Source organism: Ranitomeya imitator, chromosome 2 (genome assembly GCF_032444005.1).
Source record: "Ranitomeya imitator isolate aRanImi1 chromosome 2, aRanImi1.pri, whole genome shotgun sequence".
Classification (NCBI taxonomy): Eukaryota; Metazoa; Chordata; class Amphibia; order Anura; family Dendrobatidae; genus Ranitomeya; species Ranitomeya imitator.
Window position 1 is genome coordinate 355895528 of NC_091283.1, and position 19623 is coordinate 355915150.

The 19623-nt window shown below is 41.5% G+C and overlaps 1 protein-coding gene across 2 annotated transcripts in view; it reads right to left on the reverse strand.

Moving 5' to 3' along the window:
• Window positions 1–1235: 1235 nt before the first annotated feature.
• LOC138663791 (oocyte zinc finger protein XlCOF22-like) overlaps window positions 1236–19623 on the reverse strand; it is a 90245-nt gene continuing 71857 nt past the window's right edge. Inside the window, exons 2-7 of one of the 2 annotated variants that reach the window (XM_069750128.1) lie at window positions 13265–13415; window positions 12976–13140; window positions 12778–12901; window positions 12598–12695; window positions 12308–12398; window positions 1236–3910 (exon numbers count right to left, since the gene is read on the reverse strand). In XM_069750128.1, the coding sequence (XP_069606229.1) occupies window positions 2616–3910; window positions 12308–12398; window positions 12598–12695; window positions 12778–12901; window positions 12976–13140; window positions 13265–13336 (1845 nt within the window). In that variant the 5' untranslated portion in view covers window positions 13337–13415 and the 3' untranslated portion in view covers window positions 1236–2615. The remainder of the gene's footprint in view (window positions 3911–12307; window positions 12399–12597; window positions 12696–12777; window positions 12902–12975; window positions 13141–13264; window positions 13416–19623) is intronic. The other variant, XM_069750129.1, reaches the window with a different exon arrangement.

Here is a 19623-nt window from a genome sequence, read left to right on the forward strand (position 1 = left end):
AGTGACCCATATTTCCTCTTCTACTACCCGAAACAGACAGATCAATGGATCACATGAGCTTCGAATAGATATTACAAAGGATAATAGACTAGTCACCTCATGACAAAATGAAACTATTGGGCAAGTCTATATTATATATACAAAATCTGTATCAGGGGTATGACACCGTAGACATTCCGAGGTAGGAGAATGTTCCTTTCAGAATAGCTTGAGAGGAGTAAGAGATTTGGCAGAAGGGACTGAAGTGCCGCCTTGAGCTGAAGATTCCTTAAGAATTGGAACCTTGGAATTTAAGCTGCACATGCTCAAATAATATTAATACATTTGACTCATAAATGTCTTTCAACAAGCAGACATTACAGATGTTTCATCAATGTCAACAAATAAGGATTCCCTCATATTAACATTTCAGCTATGACATGGCTAAAACCAACTCGTTTCTTAGCCTGTGTCCACGCTGAGGATGCTAGTTTAAGTAATGGTAACAATTTGGGGGCAATAAATTTATTTTGTTCCATGAACCCCAGCAAACAGTTGGTTCCAACTGCTCGAGACAGATGATTCTCTGAGTTTGGTAACTAAGAATCCGGCATCCAGATATGGAGTGCCTTGAGTTGACCCAACAGATAGTACAGAAAAAATCAGCCAGTGCAGCCTTCTCATATTCTTAGACACTGCACATTTATATAATAAATAATAATAATAATTTTTATTTTTATATAGCGCTAACATATTCCGCAGCGCTTTACAGTTTGCACAAATTATCATCGCTGTCCCCAATGGGGCTCACAATCTAAATTCCCTATCAGTATGTCTTTGGAATGTGGGAGGAAACCAGAGAACCCGGAGGAAACCCACGCAAACATGGAGAAAACATACAAACTCTTTGCAGATGTTGTCCAGGGTGGGGCTTGAACCCAGGACTCCAGCGTTGCAAGGCTGCGGTGCTATCCACTGAGCCACAGACATTATCATCACTGTCCCCAATGGGGCTCATAATCTAAATTGCATATCAGTATGTCTAAGGGGTGTGGGAGGAAACTGCCGAACCTAGAGAAAACCCATGCAAACAGGGGGAGAACATACAAACTCTTTGCAAATGTTCTTCTTGGTGGGAGTTGAACCCAGAACGCCAACGCTGCTGTTAGGGCGGTCTTCAAGTCAGACCCTCAGGGATATTGGATGGCTGCCAAATGTGTGAGTTGCTCCGGAGAATGACGGACAGAGATCAGATGTGGTATCTGTATCAGCTGCTGTGCCGGGTTTATTCAAGGAAGGACATTCAGTTATATACACTTTTGAGTAGGCGTATACATCATGTTTGTGCGCAAATCAACTGTTTATTACATATGAGATCATTCTTAATTCATCAGGTGATCTTTACCTAAGGGGTAACTTGGGTTTAAGACACATAGGGGCTAATGTCCTAAGTCTCATTCGGTTTTAACCTCTCTCAGCAGTTCTAGTAGTCAACAAGATGACTTAGCAAAGTCAGGCATGTCTGGACATATTCTGAGACATATGTATAAATTATGAGAATACATTAAGGTGGTCCCTGATTTCCCTATCACTGCAAAGATAACCACTAACACACTGTGCTAGCCCACGCTGTAGGTCTTCTACATATACACATTTACATACACATACACTGTGTATACATTTGCCCATTTTGAATTTACTTCCAGGTCAGGTTAAAGATCCTAGAGCTAGAAGGTTCTTCAGCTGCTCCCCCAGAACGAGCATCCTCTGTGCAGGTCCCGGTATTTTCCTCCACTGCTTTGGTCCAATCACATAGATCGGTGTGGGGCAGGAGAGAGCAGTTCTCTCAGTGATCTGGAAGAACAGTGTGTCAAGCATTCTTCTCTGCTACAGGAAGCTGCTGGCAGACTATAAGAGGCACTCACTTATTGGGAGTAATTTTACATGTTAAAATTGCGTCTAATAGTCAAAAAAATACAGTGAGCTCTAAAATAATTTCCCTTTCTTGTTTAATTACACGACTGTCTGTTGTATGGTTTTTGTGAGAAGATAGAAATAATTTGTGGTTATCTCCCACACTGCTGTATATGGAAGACATCAATTCTGAGGGATTTATTCAAACGTAGTTTTTATTGAACTCATTTCAAAGTGTCAATCACTTATTCTTCAGGAAATGTGATAATTCAAAACACAGCAGCGCGGGAGATATCCACAAATTATTCCTATCTTCATGCTTGTTGGTTTTGCAACCGGAGGATCGACAGCAGCTGTACAATAAATTAAAAACACATTTTATGTCATAAATTAGGTTAGTACAGACTGAAAAATAACTCCAATAGTATATCCGAAAATACCCTATTTTCGCTACTTTCTGCCTAGTTTTTTTATAAATGGTTTTAGTAAAAATTTGTCATTAAAATATATAGTTTCTCCCCGTGTGCGTTATTTTTGATGTTTAATAAAATGTTTTCTAGTAATTCATTTTTCGCATTCCAGGTATGATAATGGCTTCTCCCCTTGTGGGATTTTAGATGTTTAAGAAAATAGCATTATTGTTCAAAATATTTCCCCATTCTTAATATGAACATGATTCTCCCCAGTATGAGTTCTCTGGTGCTTAACAGGACTTGATTTATTTACTCAACATTTCCCATATTCTGAACATGAATATGACTTGCCACTGTGTGAGTTCTCTGGTGTCTAACAAACTGTGATTTCCACGCAAAACATTTTCCACATTCTGAACATGAAAAAGGCTTCTCTCCTGTGTGAATTCTCTGGTGATTAACAAGCAATGATTTATATGCAAAACATATTCCACATTCTGAACATGAAAAAGGTTTCTCCCTTGTGTGAGTTTTCTGGTGTCTATCAAGGCGTGATTTCTCTACAAAACATTTCCCACATTCTGAACATGAAAAAGGCTTCTCCCCTGTGTGAGTTTTCTGGTGACTGACAAGCGATGATTTATATACAAAACATATTCCACATTCTGAACATGAAAAAGGCTTCTCCCCTGTGTGAGTTCTCTGGTGCATGACAAGCGCTGATTTCCGTATAAAACATATTCCACATTCTGAACATGAATATGGCTTCTTCCCTGTGTGAGTTCTCTGGTGTCTATCAAGGCATGATTTCTCTCCAAAACATTTACCACATTCTGAACATAAAAAAGGCTTCTCCCCTGTGTGAGTTCTTTGATGTATAAGAAGATATGATCTCTGTCCAAAATATTTTCCACATTCTGAACAGGAAAAAGACTTCTCCCCTGTGTGAATTCGCTGATGTTTAACAAGATGTGATTTCTCTACAAAACATTTTCCACATTCTGAACATAAAAAAGGCCTCTCTCCTGTGTGAGTTCTCTGATGTATAACAAGATTTGATTTCTCTACAAAACATTTTCCACATTCTGAACATGAATATGGCTTCTCTCCTGTGTGAATTCTCTGATGTATTACAAGATGTGATTTCCGTACAAAACATTTCCCACATTCTGAACATGCATATGGCTTCTCCCCACCAGTATGAATTTTCTCATGCTTAACTAAATCTGATTTCTGGTTAAAATATTTCTTACATTTGGAACAAGAGAAACTCTTCTCCTCTATGTGAATGTTTTGATGTTTAACAAAAGATATTTCAAGGGGACAACTATGTCCATATTCTAAATGTGTGATTGGCTTCTTTTCTTTAAGAGCAGTTTGCTTTTTAATGCTTCTTTTCTGACTTTTATTTTTCTTAGTAGCCTGTAATGAATCAGAAGATAAGACCTGTTTCGAAGGATCAGAAGTTAGATTTTTGCTGTGAAAGGATAATGGTATATCTGAAGTAATGGTATTGTCTTCAGTTGTATCCTGTGTGATCTGAAGGTCATTAGATTTCAAAATTGAAGCTGATAGTTGTCCTTCTGATCCCCTGGTAGAGTCAACTGCCAAGAAATAAAACCAATTATTATTCTTGAATAGAATATTCTTGAAAGTTATATTTTTGAACATTTCTACTCAAACTGTCCATAAAATGGGAAGTTATGTAGCAAAATTGAATTATTCACTAAGACAATGATAGTTCACAGTCTAATAGTAGACGTCATAGCATGAACCATTAGAGTGTCGTGTTTAACTGTTTGTTCATTCTGCCTCCACAATATTGGAAAAAAAATCAAAAATATTATGTAGGTGAAAATTATACAAATAAAAACTTCTATTCTTCTCGTAAAAAACAAGCCCCCCACTAAGGTCTCAAAATAGTTACGACTCCTATAGACGAATTCACTGATGGTAATAATAAACAAAATAAGGTCACTTTATGGGGTTTTCTTCTGCTCTAGTTTTCTGCTATTCTGTAGCATTGGGGCATCTGCAAATGGTGTGTCATTTTTCCTTGGCGTCTACTCCTGCGATGTCTGCTTCTGTCACCAGTCGCCGCCATCATTAATTCTGCAAGCGGCATTTGTGATGGATGAGACATTGTAACCAGTAAATCTTGGCATCACAGGCTCTGTTAAGCCACTAAAATAGGGTAGCTGGGACCAGTACTACCACCCAGTCTGGCATGGAATAATCAGCTCCCTGCTTCAGTTAAAGGGAACCTGTCACCCCGAAAATCGCGGGTGAGGTAAGCCCACCGGCATCAGGGGCTTATCTACAGCATTCTGTAATGCTGTAGATAAGCCCCCGATGTTACCTGAAAGAGGAGAAAAAGACGTTATATTATACTCACCCAGGGGCGGTCCCGCTGCTGGTCAGGTCGGATGGGCGTCTCTGGTCCGCTGCGGTGCCTCCCATCTTCATTACAAGATGTCCTCTTCTGATCTTCAGCCATGGCTCCGGCGCAGGCGTACTTTGCTCTGCCCTGTTGAGGGCAGAGGATAGTACTGCAGTGCGCCGGAAAGGTCAGAGGCCCGGCGCCTGCGCACTGCAGTACTTTGTCTGCCCTCAACAGGGCAGAGCAAAGTACTCCTGCGCCGGAGCCGTGGCTGAAGATCAGAAAAGGACGTCTTGTAATGAAGATGGGAGGCGCCGCAGCGGACCGGAGACGCCCATCTGACCTGACCAGCAGCGGGACCGCCCCTGGGTGAATATAATATAACGTCTTTTTCTCCTCTTTCAGGTAACATCGGGGGCTTATCTACAGCATTACAGAATGCTGTAGATAAGCCCCTGATGCCGGTGGGCTTAACTCACCCGTGAATTTCGGGGTGACAGGTTCCCTTTAATTGGAAAGCACCACACTTTTCTAAAGTTTAAAGCATATTGTTAGAAGCTGCAAAATACATATTGTTCTCCTCTGGTTCAGTTCTGTGTATTTGAACCTGTTGTGATCCAGGCCCATTTACTTCTCTTGTGTCTTCTAATTTTATGTTTTCTATGCCCGTTCGGTTCTGTTTAAAATTTAGGTCCCTCAATGTAATTTTAAATGTGAGAGGTTAGTCTCTCGTTATATGGCAGCATACAGGACCTGTATAACCACAAGTAGGTGGTAAGTGTATTATTAAAAAGTGGCAAGAGGAACCACAGCTGTCACCCGCAACTGCCCTGATGATTCATTAAACAGGATACACATTGGGAGACACCCTGAACAAAAGACTCTCTAGCTTGGAACACTGATGGGCTCAGAGGTATAGGCTCTATGTCCTTCCCATTAGGAGGAACCACTTAACCTTTTCTGTGTGTAGGTTTGTTTTTTTTTACTGTTTTATTTTGAATGGGGTGAAAGGGGAGTGATTTGAACCTTTATGCTTTTTTTAATTTTTTTCATATTTTTAAACACTTTTTTTAACTTTTGGCATGCTTCAATAGCTTTCATGGGAGGCTAGAAGCTGCCACAACTCGATCACCTCTGCTACATAGGAGCAATGCTCAGATCGCTCCTATGTAGTAGAATTACAGCATTGCCACGAGCACCATCCACAGGGTGGCGCTCACAGCAATCTGGCATCAACAACCATAGAGGTCTTCAGGAGACTTCTGGTTGTCATGCCGACGCACTGCTGACGGGGGTCAGTAGTGCGCGTATTTCCGGCCCGATGGCCAGAAGCGCTTGTTAAATGCCGCTGACAGAGTTTAACTGAAAACAGCTGATATGTCGCGGCATTGAGGTGGGCTCACCGCCAGAGCCCACCTCAAAGTGGGGGTACTGACGTCGGACGTACTATTCCGTCCGACGTCAGTAAGGGGATAATAGCTTTTGTAAATTTAATTGAACATATCAAAACTTGTTACTAAACTTGTAATCCTTCTATCATCCCCCAAAAAATAAAAGCATGTTGAAAAAAATAAAACGGGATGTTGGAAAAATGCTGCCGACCTAAAGTAGAAATACGGTAATTGTTATTTAATAATTATTTTGTCTGGTATCACTATCTGATTAAGGAGCATACAAATTAAAACTGTGAAAATTACAAATTATTTGGCAATTTTGAAACTCAAAGGCAAAATATATTAACCTAAAATTACCAGAAACAAAGTACAATGTGTCACACAAAAAAAATATTTCAGAATCACTGGAATCGGAAGAAGCATCCAAAGTTATCACCGCATAAAGTTTCGGATTTGAAAAATGGGGCCTGGTTAGGAACACGAAACCGGCTGCAGGAAGCAGTTAAGAGTATTTTGGGCACTAACTATTGCAGTCAAAAAATGTGACAATAAACACTAAAAATTACCTTTTTGATGATATTCTAATTTTGGGAGAAGCACCTGTATAAGCTTAGATATCTAGACCGATCCTACCTGAGTGAGGAGAGATTCTCATCTCCAACAGCAGCGCTCGGAAGAGAATGAGTGCCAACTGGCTGGGACTACTAACCCCATATTGCATTTTCAGGGCCCCTGATGTGCCTATATAGTGGAAACCCTCAACACGTGACCCCATATTGGAAACTACACTCCCCAATGAATTTATCTAAAGGTGTGTTGAGCACCTTGAACGCAGGTGCTTCACAGAATTTTATAACGTTGAAAATGAAAAACTAAAATTATCCCACAAAAATGTTGCTTTAGCCCCAAATCAATCCTTTTAACAAGGTTAACAGGATAAAGTGCACAACAGGTTTTAGGGTCCAATTCCTCCTGAGTACACCGATAGCTCATATGTGATGAAAAACTACTGTTTGAGAGCACAACAGAACTCGAAAAGCAAAGAGTGCCAATTGAATTCAGGTGCACAATTTTGGCTGGAATATATTGCAGATACCATGTCATATTTGAAGAGCCCCTGACATGGCAAAACAGCAGAAACACACAGAAGTGACCTCTCTTTGAAAACTACACTTCTTGAGGAATTGATCTAGTGGTGTAGTGAGCATTTTTAACCCTCAAGCGAATCACAGAATTATATAACAATAGGCATTGGAAAATTGCTATTTTTCCAGTAAAATGTTGCTTTGGCCCCAAGTTTTCAATTTTCAAAAGAGACAACAGGAGAAAATAAATGGTAATATTTGTTACATATTTTCTCTTTAGTATGCCAATACCCAATATGTGGTCAAAAAGTACTTTTGAGGCACATTTAAAAGCTTAGAAAGGAAGGAGTGTCATATTGGAATTCAGATTTTGCTGGAATGGTTTTGCTATGTAAAATCTGCTATTGTAGTGACCGTACATTGCAGTGCCCAGTATGTTGTAGTGCCCCTATGTAGTGCCGAGTTTGTGCTTCTGGAGGCATGCACCCTGTAAATTAAGCAGGCTCTCATTGCTACAGAAATGCCAAACATGTGGACGCTAAATGCTGTGGTAAATCGGCTCACTCAGTACAGCCATTGTACCCAATTCTTTAGCTGTTTACAACAAACCTGGCCTTGTCATGGACGATTTACCCCTCTCAGCACATAACATGCTCAAGCACACTTCCGGGTTCATATCATTGAAGCCTAAAAACCTTAATAAAATATTGTCTCCCCAGTGACCCTCTTACATATCCCCCCTGCCCAAAGTTGGGGTGGGGGGTTGACACTTTAAGTCTCTAGGGAAGCCTCGACAGGGAATCTACGTTAGCATGTAGTTTCCCTTGCCTATGCTCCAGATGAAAGCTGAAGCTAATGTCCGAAACCACCTAGTCACCAGGGCATTCTTTCCGTTCTTTTCCCTCAAACATCTCAAAAGCGCATGGTCTAACATTAACCTGAACTTTTGGCCCAGCAGGAAGTACTTCAAAGTGTCAATTTGATGGCCAAGCATTCTTTTTCCACAATGACATAATTGTTCTCACAAGAGAGGAGTTTCCTACAGTGTAGGATTGGATGTTCCTTCCCATTTATTTCTTGTGACAACAAGTCTCCAAACCCAACATCTGAAGCATACGTCTGGACCAAGAACTCCTTCATGAAGTCTGGCGAGACCAATACTGGTTGCTTACACAGGGCTAACTTCAACTTCTGGAAAGCCGTCTGTGTTTCGGAAGTCCACTTGGCCATCATTGACTTTGTGTCCCTACGAAGGTCGGTCAAGAGTGCAGTTATCATGGCAAAATTTGGGATAAAGAATAGAAACAAGATATTTTCAGGTCCTAGTAAAATGTCTTTAAACTTTGTTCCATCATAGATGAAAAAGTATCATTCTGATGCAAAGCAGAAATGCAGAAAGCGACGCATTTCAAAAAGGATGCACCTGTTCTTTGTCAAAGCTTTTTTTCTACTTACAAAATTCGGGATAACCGCTGATAGTATTCCACAATTCCTAGAAACCCCCTAACCAGTTTCTTGGATAGTTTTGGTAGTCAATTTTGGATCACCTCCAGTTTGTTCTCCTGTGACTTGATTTCGCCCCACCGAAGTATTTGGCATCCTCCTTCCCAATGGTGCACTTCTTCAAATTTATGGTACATTTCGCTTTCCTCAGTGCATTCTGTACCGCCTGGACCATCTGCAGATGATTTTTCCAATCCTTGCTGAAGATCACAATATAGTCTAGGTAAGCTGCACAGTATTTCTTGTGAAAAGCTAGGACATGGTCCATGGCCCTATGGAAGGTGGATGGGACTCATTGCCGCCCAATAGACCTCCTGGTGTAGTGGAAGCAACCATTAGTTGTACAGCAGGCCATCTTCACTTCAGTCTTTTGGGACATGGGAATATGCACATACCTTTTCATTAGGTCAAGACTGGTGATGCACCTTACTGATGCTAGCCTCTCAATGAGCTCATTGATCTGGGGCATTGGATATGCATCGAACTTGGACACCTCATTCACCTTACGATAATCAATTACAAAACCACAATTCTATATCTGGCTTCGGCACAAGGAGAATGGGGCTGGACTAGCCGCTCCTTGACTTTTCAATGACACCCAAGCTCAACATTCTCCTCACCTCCTTCAAAATCACATTACGGTGGGCTTCAGGGATTCGTTATAGATTAAGGTTTACGCGGACGTGCGGTTCCATCAGAACTTCATGCTCCATGGTCTGTGTACATCCCAGCAACTCTGAAAACAAGTCTCGGTTTTGCTGGACAGGTTTTTGGCAATGTTATTTCTAGATCAGTGATATCACCTCAACATTGGCTCTTGTAATGGCCCCAAGGCACATAACTTTCACCGGCTATCTATCTCCCCATGGCTTGTGCAGGTTGAATTATGCTTTTTTGTTTTTTAATCAAAAACAGTGTTTGCTGGGTACCCTATGTTAATTGTTTGATGCACTTGCTTTTTTGCTTGTTTGTTTTCATTGGGGTATGTGCACATATTGTTTTTTCTTTGGTTTTGTTTGTTTCCGTGGCCGGTGTGGGCATGTTCTTGCATCATACATGTTTTCAAGTCATACTCCACTCTGTTTTCTGTTTTTCTTCAGTATTTTTGTATTCAGTACAAATAGGGTGTGGCCCCCTTTTCACTGAAGTGGCTGTTCATATATAGTTCCACCAAAGCTGGGTGTCCAGTTGAGACCCTGTGACTCTCTGCCACAATTCACACTAGGTAGGTTTTAACATTAGAGCGTGTAGTTACTGTCCCAATTGGGTAGACCTTGCCACGGTGGGTCAGCTTTATGCTTTTTTTTTTAATAAAAAACAGTGTTTGCTGGGTACCCTATGTTAATTGTTTGATGCACTTCCTTTTTTGCTTGTTTGTTTGGGGTATGTGCACATATTGCTTTATCCTTGGTTTTGTTTATAAATCTTTGCAGTTCTCTGGGTGCTAGGGCGGAGACGTCAATAAATGGAGTCCATATTTTTAAAATTTGGAGATGGCCTTCCTTTTCAAATATATGCTATGTTCCAGATTTAATAATCAATTAATTTTATCTATAAATTTTGTTACTATGGGTGAGAATGGGCCATTTTTAATATCCTAACTTTAGGTTCTGGTACCACCAGTTGTTCCAAAACCTTCCCCCCTCCCCGCTTAGTCACCCGATTTAGCAAATCCCCATCTACTGCAAAGTATGAAAACATAGTGTCGGTCCCCGGCTCTTAAGCAACCTCGTTTAACACTGTTATCAAAACGCCCCTTCAGTTCAGCAGTACCAAAGTTCTCCCCAGAATCCCCCCAACTCTTGGATATTGGTCTCATGGGTCGTTGTCCTCATCGCCATCGAGCACACAGGGGGAGCTCACCTGCCTCTGACTGCAATGGGTAGTTTTTAAGGACAAACCTGTTTTTATCTAAGTAACTTGGCACCCCACCCTTTTCTTCATAAGTCCCAGAATAAGGTAAAGTCCTGCCCTATTATAACCAGATGTATCACCTCATGAGACTCAGTGCCACAGTTTGTTTCTATAGTGGCGACATGGCATTCCTTAGCATTGCCGCGAATACAGCGGATGCTCACAATCCTTGCAATGATAAACTGGTGGGGGAGTGTGGCCATTACTAGGGTCACCAAACTTCCAGTGTCCATGAAATCAGACACCAGTACACCATTTACCATCACAGGATTTGTCTGTGGTCTTTTCCTGGGTTGACAGTCTTCACTGCAAGACGGATAGGCATTTTATGAACCGTGCCTCACTAGGCTTAGGTCCATCAGTTTGTGGACATGGGACAACTTCTACATAGTCTCCTGGGGTCAACTTTTGCATGGCACGTCTTACTGCCTTTTGGACATGTGCTTTATCATCTCAACTTGGGATAGGGCGGTCACCCTACCACGAAATGCATCTGCAAGGTGTTACATTTGCACAGCGTGTTGCTGCCTCTGTTGCAGTTGCTGAACTTGGACCGGGTGCTTGATCAGCTCCTCCATTTTGTCCTACCACTCTTCTATACTTATGGCCGCCTTCACCCAGGACATGTAGTTTGTCCACAGCCATCACACTTACCTCCTGGGGATCTTGCCTGCACTTCTAGCTTCAACTGTGGTAGATCAGCTCACTCAGCTGCTTAATGAGGTACTCAGAGGAGTACTTTTTCATTTAAATCTTCAACTGGTTTATTAAAAACATGTTTCAAAAACGAGTCCAAAAGAAAAATAGACATCAATAGACTCAGTCTTATTCGTCTAAAAAAAAAGCACTCATTACCTTCCACATAAGTGTGGGGTCCGCAGGGTTCAGCTTTGTTTAACAAGAGCACAGTTTTGGAGGTTAGATCGCATTCAGAGCACAGAGAACTCTGGACTCAGTCAGAGGTTAAACTTTTGCTTGCTGGACCACACCAGATAGTGGAAGGTGAACATCCGTCCTGCCCCATTCTTTAGCTGTTCACAATAAACTTGGCCCTGTGATGGACGATTATCCCCTCCCAACACATAACATGCTAGAGCCAACTTTCAGGCTCAAATGACAAACTAATAACTGCAGTGAAACATGTCTCCTCTCCAGTATGTTTCCAGTGAAAATTCTCTTTGACGTTAGTAGGTTTTAAAAGAAATAAAAAAATTCAGGATGAAGGGAAACTCTGCTGTTATTGTAAAGAAATTCACACTTGGCCCTCACTGAACATTTAATGTTGTAAATCATAAAAGCAAAGTTTGTCCAGAAAGACTGGATCTGGTCTGTAGTGACCATATGAGCACATTCAGCAGCACAGAAAGGAGAGAAGGTAGATTTATCCAAAAACATATCAGGCAATTCATAATAATTTTTCTTCAAGTGATTTTCTAACTTGTCAGCACATTTTACATACGCTGTTATTTGGCTTTGTAGTTTACAGATCTGGGCAGGCAACGGTCAGTGTCTTCTAATTCCATGAGGTAGGTGGAACCTCTAAATTGTAAGGGCTTTCATTACCCAAAGTAATTTGAAAAGTAAAGGGTGGAGTAAAATACAGGGGTCTAATGGCAGAATGGTAATCACATGATTGTGATATGTCCGGACTACACCACTGATAAAGCAGTGAAAGCTGATGACTGAAAAGAATATGTGAGTATGTATTTATTTGTTATTACTCACCTTGCTGGTTATCTGTAGGAATCTCCTCTTTCCACCCCTCATCAGCCCTCATGTCTGTCTCTGTACTATTAATATGGGTCAGATCTTCACCCTGAAACAAATATTGTAAAAGTCACAGACAGATGGAGAAGTCACTTCTATGATCAGCTCTAATCCTGCCATCTCCATCGTTGTCATTACACAAGTATAGAACATATAATACTGGTGGATAAAAACATGGCTGAGCACAAGACCTTCACAGCCATCTGCACATTATAGGAGAGATCTCATGACACCTTCTCTCCATCTACCTGATGATCCTGAGGAACATCGAGATCTTCTTGTTTACAGTTCTGTGGAAGAAGAGGATGGGGACATCTCTCTGGTGTTGTCTTCTTACTGGATAGAACTGAAGGAAACATATGCAGCGACTGAATTCATTCTTTACATATAGATATTATAGGCCATGTGTATTTAGTCCTGCCTATTACCTGGTGATGTGAGGGGCTGGGAAACCTCAATCATGACGTCCTTGTACAGATCTTTGTGTCCTTCTAAATACTCCCACTCCTCCATGGAGAAATAGATGGAAACATCCCGACACCTTATAGGAACCTGAAACATACAATGATGTAGTTAACACCTTACTCCCTTCATAGCGTTACGGTATAATGTCCCAGCATTCCCACCTCTCCAGTCAGCAGCTCAATCATCTTGTAAGTGAGTTCTAGAATCTTCTGTTCTTTGATGTCCTCATGTATCAGGGGGTGAGGTGGAGGCTCTGTGATTGGACATCTCTCACACACAGGGGCCTGACAGAGGTCACTAGATGTATTTTTCACTACTGTGTAATCCTGGTTATGAAGAGAAACATTAGTAAATCTCACTACAGACACTTCCAGAGTCCTCACCTCTCCAGTTCTGTCCAATGGCTATTCCCATAGATAAGAATGATGTAATGTAATCAGAATCTCTCACCTCTCCAGTAAGACGGAATAGGATCTCTAGGGTGAGTTGTAATAGCTTATCAGCCATTTTGTTCTTGTCCATATCCAACCTTGATGGGTAAACCAGAAAAATTGGCTAAATATAGAAAATCTCTACTGAGAGAATCTGGTATCGTAGAAACCTGAATGTGAAGAAGATGAGACCAATGTAACATCATAAAGAATCCAGTGTAAAAATACAATTACTGGAGATAATAAGAGGAAATAAATGATGAGATATAATTTGTAAATGTTGTATTCTCTAATCTTGCACAGAGTGGAACATAAGTTGAATTACTAACCAAGTCATCTCCTCTATGATCCCAATCACTAGCTATGATGGCCACTGCTTCAGCAACTAATTGGCCATAGGTATCACAAGCAGAGATAAGCGAATATTTCAATATTGGGTTTGGATAGCGCTTGCCAAATTTACAATATTCGCCAAATCATTCGTTGAACACAGCAAAACGCCATTGAAATCAATGGGAGACAAAAAATAGCATACACAACGCCTTCTAACGGGCTCAAAAGCTCCCAAAACACATCAAATTAAACACCAGTAAAGTGGCCTCAATTGACACACAGTACAAATTTTAGAATGATACAGCAGCAATCAGCCATGTATGAGGTATCAGGGTTTGGGCCAGCATTTACAGCTTTGAATTGAACTTCAAATTAAGACGAGGTGGGTGAGGCATCAGTGTAGGTCTGCCATGCTGGGAACCCTGATACTACATGCAACAGCTCAACCTGCTTTGATGCTCAGCCACGCTCAGGTGGCACAAGCATCAGTTTTGTAGACTACTATTGTCAGAAAAAGTTAAGGATAGTAACACGGGTAGTTGACTAAAGAGAGTGGAGGCTTGATGGTTTCAGAAGCCAACACAAATAAAAGGTGACTCAACCAGTAGTCCACACATTTACAAAAATTCGTGGCACACATCACCAAAGTTGCATCAATTTCAATAAAGTATAACTAGTATAATGGGGAGTAAATCCCTCTTCCACTGCAGACAACCCAGCAGATAGAGACCCAACCAGGAGTCTTCAAATTTAAAATAATTAGGGGCAGACGCCGAAAAGGCGTTTGCTAGGATTAGCTGGCACTTCATTCTAACATTCTACTCCCAACCCACAGCAAGAGTTAGAGTTAATGGTTCTTTCTATCAGAGTTTCAAGATCAAAACTGGAACCCACTAAGGGTGCCCTATCTCACTTTCACTCTTTATAATAGTCATGGAAACCCCTATACAGAAAATTAGGCAGGACACTGACATTCAGGGACTCCATGTTGAGCGTTTAGAACAAAAAGCTGTAGCCTTTGCAGACAATCTCTTGCTTTTACTCACAAACCCCAGAGAATCCTTCCCTAAACTAACGCAACTCTTTGAACAATTTGGGGAACTGTCAAACTTTAAAACCAACTTGGATAAATCAGAAGCCCTAAATATCTTAGCCCCAAAAAACGATATTATAACACTTCAGAATAATACACCTTTTAAATGGCCCTCAAAATACATTAAATATCTAGGAGTTAAAAATCACCAATGACCATAATTCCCTATAACACAATAATTGTGTAGTCCCCCTTATCAATACCATCAAAACCCTTTAAAAATTCCATGACATACACTATTTGTCATGGATGGGAAGGATAAAACGTTGTAAAATCTTACATACTCCCAAAAATATTGTACACAATGAACATGTTACCTATCAGTCTCCTGAACAATTTTTTTTTTCAACGATTAAACAAATAATTTCCCTCTTTATTTGGAAATATAAAAAGCAAGATTACAGTACAAGTTTCTAACTCAACCTAAATCTTTAGGAGGTCTGGGGCTACCAGATATTCATTCTTACTATAAAGCAATCCACCTGGGCAGTTTAAGATTAGCAGACTCTTTAAAACACAACAATAAACCAGACCAGAAACAACTTCTATTTGGAAAGCAACCGTAGAAATACATCTGGACAGACTATACTCCCCCAACTGATTTTGAGCTAGATGGAATCACCTCCAATACCCTGAAGATTAAAAGGATGTTAAATAAAGCCCTTCCTTTTCCAAATACTCCCTCAGCTTTAGCTCCTATCTACTTAATTCCATACTTTCTAGACCCCAATTACCTAGATATAGATGACCTATGGTCCAATATGCCTAACTATACCATATCCCAGTTCTTAAATAATAAAGTTCCCATGACAAACTCCTGGCCATCAGACTCCATAAAATACCCTATTAACTTTCTACAACAAATCCATGTCATCCACATTCTAAAACAAGTTAAACTTCCGACAGCAAGAACTCGGTCATGGCTATATCTACAAAACTTGAAATAAAACATATAAACTAGAGTATAATGAACACACGCGCTAACTTGCAAAGGGCAAATCACTCCCTAAGCGGCAGGAAACAGGACAGGTAGGTGCCACCACTGTCAAAACAAAAGGACCAATAAATGTAAATATAATTGATTCCGCGCTAAAGGGATGCAGGCTACTTTGTTGATACAAGCACAATCCCTATCAGACCCATGTACAAGGCTACATAGTACGCACACCTATTTATTCCCCACAGCCTCACCATATCCCTGGACTATAGTGCCCAGTACATGGGTCTGATGGGGATTGTGCTTGTATCAACAAAGTAGCCTATTTTCTAATCTTCTCTGCATCCCTTTAGCGCGGAATCAGTAATATTTTCATTGAAATAAAACATATACTTTCCAACTCGCATGGTTTCTCTAGGTGTACGCTGATGCAAGAAAACTCGTACAAGGTATTATCCCGCTGATATAGGACCCCTGAATTCCTCCATCACGTAGGTTTCTCAGAGTCCAATTTGTGTTGGAGATGTGGCACTCACAAAGGTAATTTATCTCATATGTTTTGGTCCTGCCCTATTATTATAAACTTTTTGGACAGATGTTAACAAGACTTTAAGAGACCTTGGTCTTGTGACACGTGAACTGAAACCTGATGAAGTCCTGTTGTCCTGTCTATCCAGACACTTTAAAACAAGAAACCATTACCTTTTAGGGTTGTTCATTTGCGCTGTGCTTCTCTGCTCTGGCTGTGAGCGCCGGCCAGCCGGAAAGCACAGCGGTGACGTCACCGCTCTGTTTCCGGCCGCTGTGCTCAGAGTCAGTGCAGGAAAGCACAGCGCCGGGGACAGACAGCAGAAGGTAAGTATGTAGTGTTTTTTTTTTTTACGTTTACGCTGGTAACCAGGGTAAACATCGGGTTACTAAGTGCGGCCCTGCGCTTAGTAACCCGATGTTTACCCTGGTTACCAGGGGACTTCGGGATCGTTGGTCGCTGGAGAGCTGTCTGTGTGACAGCTCTCCAGCGACCAAACAGCGATGCTGCAGCGATCGACATCGTTGTCGGTATCGCTGCAGCGTCGCTGAGTGTGAAGGTACCTTAAGACTCAAATGCTCTATCGACTGGAGGAATTATCTAGTTGGGAATTGCATTCACACCCACTTTTCATGAAAACTTGGTCACCATGGGTTAAGAGATTTGGAGCAGGGTCTACAGGAGATACACCATCGATCTCTTCCAAGCCTCCCCCTCCATTCTCTAGTCAGATACCTTTAGGTAACTAAAAGTTCAGCCCTCTTCCTCCATTTCTTATTAACCCTGATTGGTTTCATACCCCCCTCATAAAAAGTGTGTGAAATATTACTCCTCTCTTGCCACATCTAAGTCTCTTTAAATTAACCTTGCTTCTTTGTATTTTGTACCTCCATATTTTTTGTACCTATACAATTTGTTGTTGTTGTTGATCTAGTTTGATTGTATGTAAATTTATGTGTCAAACAAATAAAGAATTATAAAAAATAATTAGGGGCAGACACCACTGAAGTGGCATCAATTTAACGAAAAAAGAAATACTATAATGGGGAGCGACATCTCTTCCACTACAGCCAACCCAGCAGATGGAGAGACCCTATCAGGAGTCTCCATATTTCCAAAAATTGGTGCCAGACACCACTAAACTGGCATTAATTTCACCAGAGTAGAAATAGTATAATAGGGACAGAAACCTCTTCCACTACAGCCAACCCAGCAGATGGAAACCCAATCAGGAGTCTCCGCATTTCCAAAAATTAGTGGCAGACACCAATAAAGTGGAATCAATTGCAATAGAGTAGAACTAGTATAATGGCGACCGACACCTTTTCCACAACAGCCAATCCAGCAGATGGATTGGAGACCCAATCAGGAGTCTTGAAATTTAAAAAAAATTAGGGCCTGACATCACTGAAGTGGCAGCAACTTCTCCAGAGTAGAAATAGTGTAATGGGAAGAGGCATCTCTTACACTACAGCCAACCCAGCAGATGGAGAGACGCAATCAGGAGTCTCCCCATTTAAAACAAATTGGTGGCAGACACCACCAAAGTGGCATCAATTTCACCAGAGCAGAAATAGTATAATAGGGACCGACACCTCTTCCACTACAGCCAACTCAGCAGATGGAGACCCAACCAGGAGTGTTCACATTTCCACATATTAGTGTTAACATATGCAGCAGCAGCAGCAAAAGTAGGCACAGAAGCTTTACTAAATATATCACAGACTGCAATTACGCAAGATCATTGCAGTACACTAAAAACTACAACATCGCATAGTCTGTACTGCCTGCGATTGGGGTGCAAAAGTACTTAGAGATCCATGACTTGTTCATCTTGATGAAAGTTAGGTGGTCTACACTTTCAGGGGACAGTCGGCTGCGCTTATCCATTGGGACACCACCAGCAGCACACTGAAGACACGTTCTGAGAGGCGCTCCCTGCCGGGCATGATAAAACCTACAAAGCATGACAGGCGAGCTCAGGCCACTCATCCATTTTTCAAGACCAAAATGTAAAAGGGTCCAAACCCTCCCTGATGGTATTGATATTAAGTTCTAGATACTCCTGTTCAATCCTCTCCATGCGCTCACCACATATCAGTGTTATCATATGTTGTGCTGGTGCATGAGCTGGTCTAAAAAATGTGTCAAAGAACTCAGAGAAATTGCTTCTGCCACTTACACTACTGCTAATGTTTTGGAATTCATGAATTGACATGCTGGAGGTTGGAAGTCTAGAGCTGTGATGCACACTTTGTGCCTCACTGCTGTCTTGGGGAAACTTCTTTTAAGGTTGTGTAAAAGCGTTTTTCAATACTCCAGCATTCGCGGGTCCCTTTAAAGGGAGGGAAGCATCTGGCAAAATTTACTCTTATAATGTGAGTTTAAAGGGACTCTGTCACCTGAATTTGGAGGGAACAATCTTCAGCCATAGAGGCGGGGTTTTCGGGTGTTTGATTCACCCTTTCCTTACCCGCTGGCTGCATGCTGGCTGCAATATTGCATTGAAGTTCATTCTCTGTCCTCCATAGAAGATTGCCTTGTGCAGTCATGTACTATGGAACACAGAGAATGAACTTCAATCTAATATTGCAGCCAGCATGTAAGGAAAGGGTGAATCAAACACCCGAAAACCCCGCCCCTATGGCTGAAGATTGTTCCCTCCAAATTCAGGTGACAGAGTCCCTTTAACAGAGTGGCAACCCAGTAGTAAGCACTATTTCGAATCATAACTATACGGGGATCATGTTGCAGATAGTGCAGCAAGAAAGCACTCATATGTTGGGTTCTTCTATGAGGTCTAAGCCCATGCTGTGTTGGTGGCTGGGTAACACTGATGCTTGTTTCCTCTGTCCTCTCCCTACCATGATCAACAGAGAGGGGAGGATTATCCTCTTCTTCTCCTGTCAGTTGCTCGCCCATCACCTCTTCCTCCCCCATTTGTTCCATGGCACTTGCACCTTCACTAACAGTTTGTCTGGTATCACCAGCCTCCCTCGATTACAGTAATCCACTTTCCCTTGGCACCCGCCTGTGTGATGACAGTCTGGAACTTTGAGACAATGTTATACCTTCCGCATCCTCCTCTACTTCCTGCTCTTTCTCTGGGACCGCTACATCCTCCCGCAGGCTTTTCAAAGTCTACTGTAGCATGTAGATGACTAGAACAGCAATGCTGATGATGGCATCGTGATTAGTGATGAGCAAATATACTCGCTACTCGAGATTTCTCGAGCATGCTCGTGGGTCCTCCGAGTATCGGGGGTCCTCATATTTTTTAGTGCTCGGAGATTTAGTTTTTCTTGCCGCAGCTGAATGATTTACATCTGTTAGCCAGCATAAGTACATGTGGGGGTTGCCTGGTTGCTAGGGAATTCCCACATGTACTTATGCTGGCTAACAGATGTAAATCATTCAGCTGCGGCAAGAAAAACTAAATCTTAGAGCACTAAAAAATACTCGGAGGACCCCCGAGTACAATAATAA